Raw genomic sequence first — 1,127 nt, 5'->3', positions numbered from 1 at the left:
GTGTGTGTGTGTGTGTGTGTGTGTGTGTGTGGTTTCGTCTGTGGATATGTATGATTACGCGTATACTTGTGTTTAAAACTAGCTATTATATTTTGGGCAAATATGTTGCCGATTATAGTATAAGTTTATGGCAGCTTATTTCTGCGTAAATAGATAGATGTATAATGAATAGCATATAGTACGTATAGCTATATACGCCAAATACAAAATAATGAACGCTGATCCGTGCGTCAAATGGAAAGCACATTTTGTGGAGTATGCTGAGTGTTTGGACACGAGCTACCTGAGAAACGCAACAAAGAAACATATCTACAGAACATACATCCACATATTCAGACTATACTTTGGAATAGCCATACCCTAAATAAACAGCAGTGAAAACCCCTTCTCTAAGCATATTCATCGAATGCCCGGTGTAGAGTCTATAAAATCCATCCCGAACCCCATGCTGCAGAGCATTTGTCAACCAGGAGGTCGCACTACCTCCTCGTAGCTGGGACTGCACTTTCACCCAATCGAAGGGAGTCGTGAGACAGCTCTGTGCCAAGCCAGAGGCACTCCCAGCCAACAAAGACCCAAGCATGTTGTCAGGCAAATGCTTTTCGGCCTCCTCAAAGGCCACAAACATAACTGTGTTTATAACAACCGAGCTCAAGAGCGGGGCACCAATCCCTCGTGCAAACGAAGAGATGCCTTCGTTGTGCAGCATTTGTCGCGCACATGCCGTTGTGGTCAATCCCTGCTGCTGTTTTGCTTGCAGATGCACCTTGATACAGTCTAGTGGGTGGCCAAGCACTGTACCCATGCCTCCGGCTACAGAGCCAGTCACAGCTTCTTGATATAAGCGCATAGTGTGGAGCTGGAAATCGAAGAATAGCTCGACTATGTAACTCGGCCCAACAAATTTCAGAATGTGTGGGTTTGGTGTGGGTTTGGTATAATCCTTCAAACTTCAAATCCAGCTAAATCTTACGAGGACTAAATTGTTAACGAAAGAAAACTAGTAGTGTTGGCGTGCCTGCTACATGGATCTTTGATATGTAGATACTCATGTAAAGTTCCTTCAAAACACACCGAGCATTAGTCGATTTGTATGCAAACAAACAAAGGATTTATGGTTATATATA

General features: G+C 43.5%; 1 protein-coding gene across 1 annotated transcript in view; it reads right to left on the bottom strand.

Moving 5' to 3' along the window:
- The window catches only part of SARC_13486 (hypothetical protein), a 3,097-nt gene extending 1,978 nt beyond the window's left edge, over positions 1–1,119 (bottom strand). Inside the window, exon 1 of the mRNA XM_014292382.1 lies at positions 360–1,119. Within this exon, the coding sequence (XP_014147857.1) occupies positions 360–850 (491 nt within the window). The 5' untranslated portion in view covers positions 851–1,119. The remainder of the gene's footprint in view (positions 1–359) is intronic.
- Positions 1,120–1,127: the final 8 nt, after the last annotated feature.

The sequence above is a fragment of the Sphaeroforma arctica genome (genome assembly GCF_001186125.1).
Source record: "Sphaeroforma arctica JP610 unplaced genomic scaffold supercont1.3348, whole genome shotgun sequence".
NCBI classification, from domain to species: Eukaryota; class Ichthyosporea; order Ichthyophonida; genus Sphaeroforma; species Sphaeroforma arctica.
Note: the sequence above shows the minus strand (reverse complement) of the source record. Positions and strands in the feature narration are given on the sequence as shown.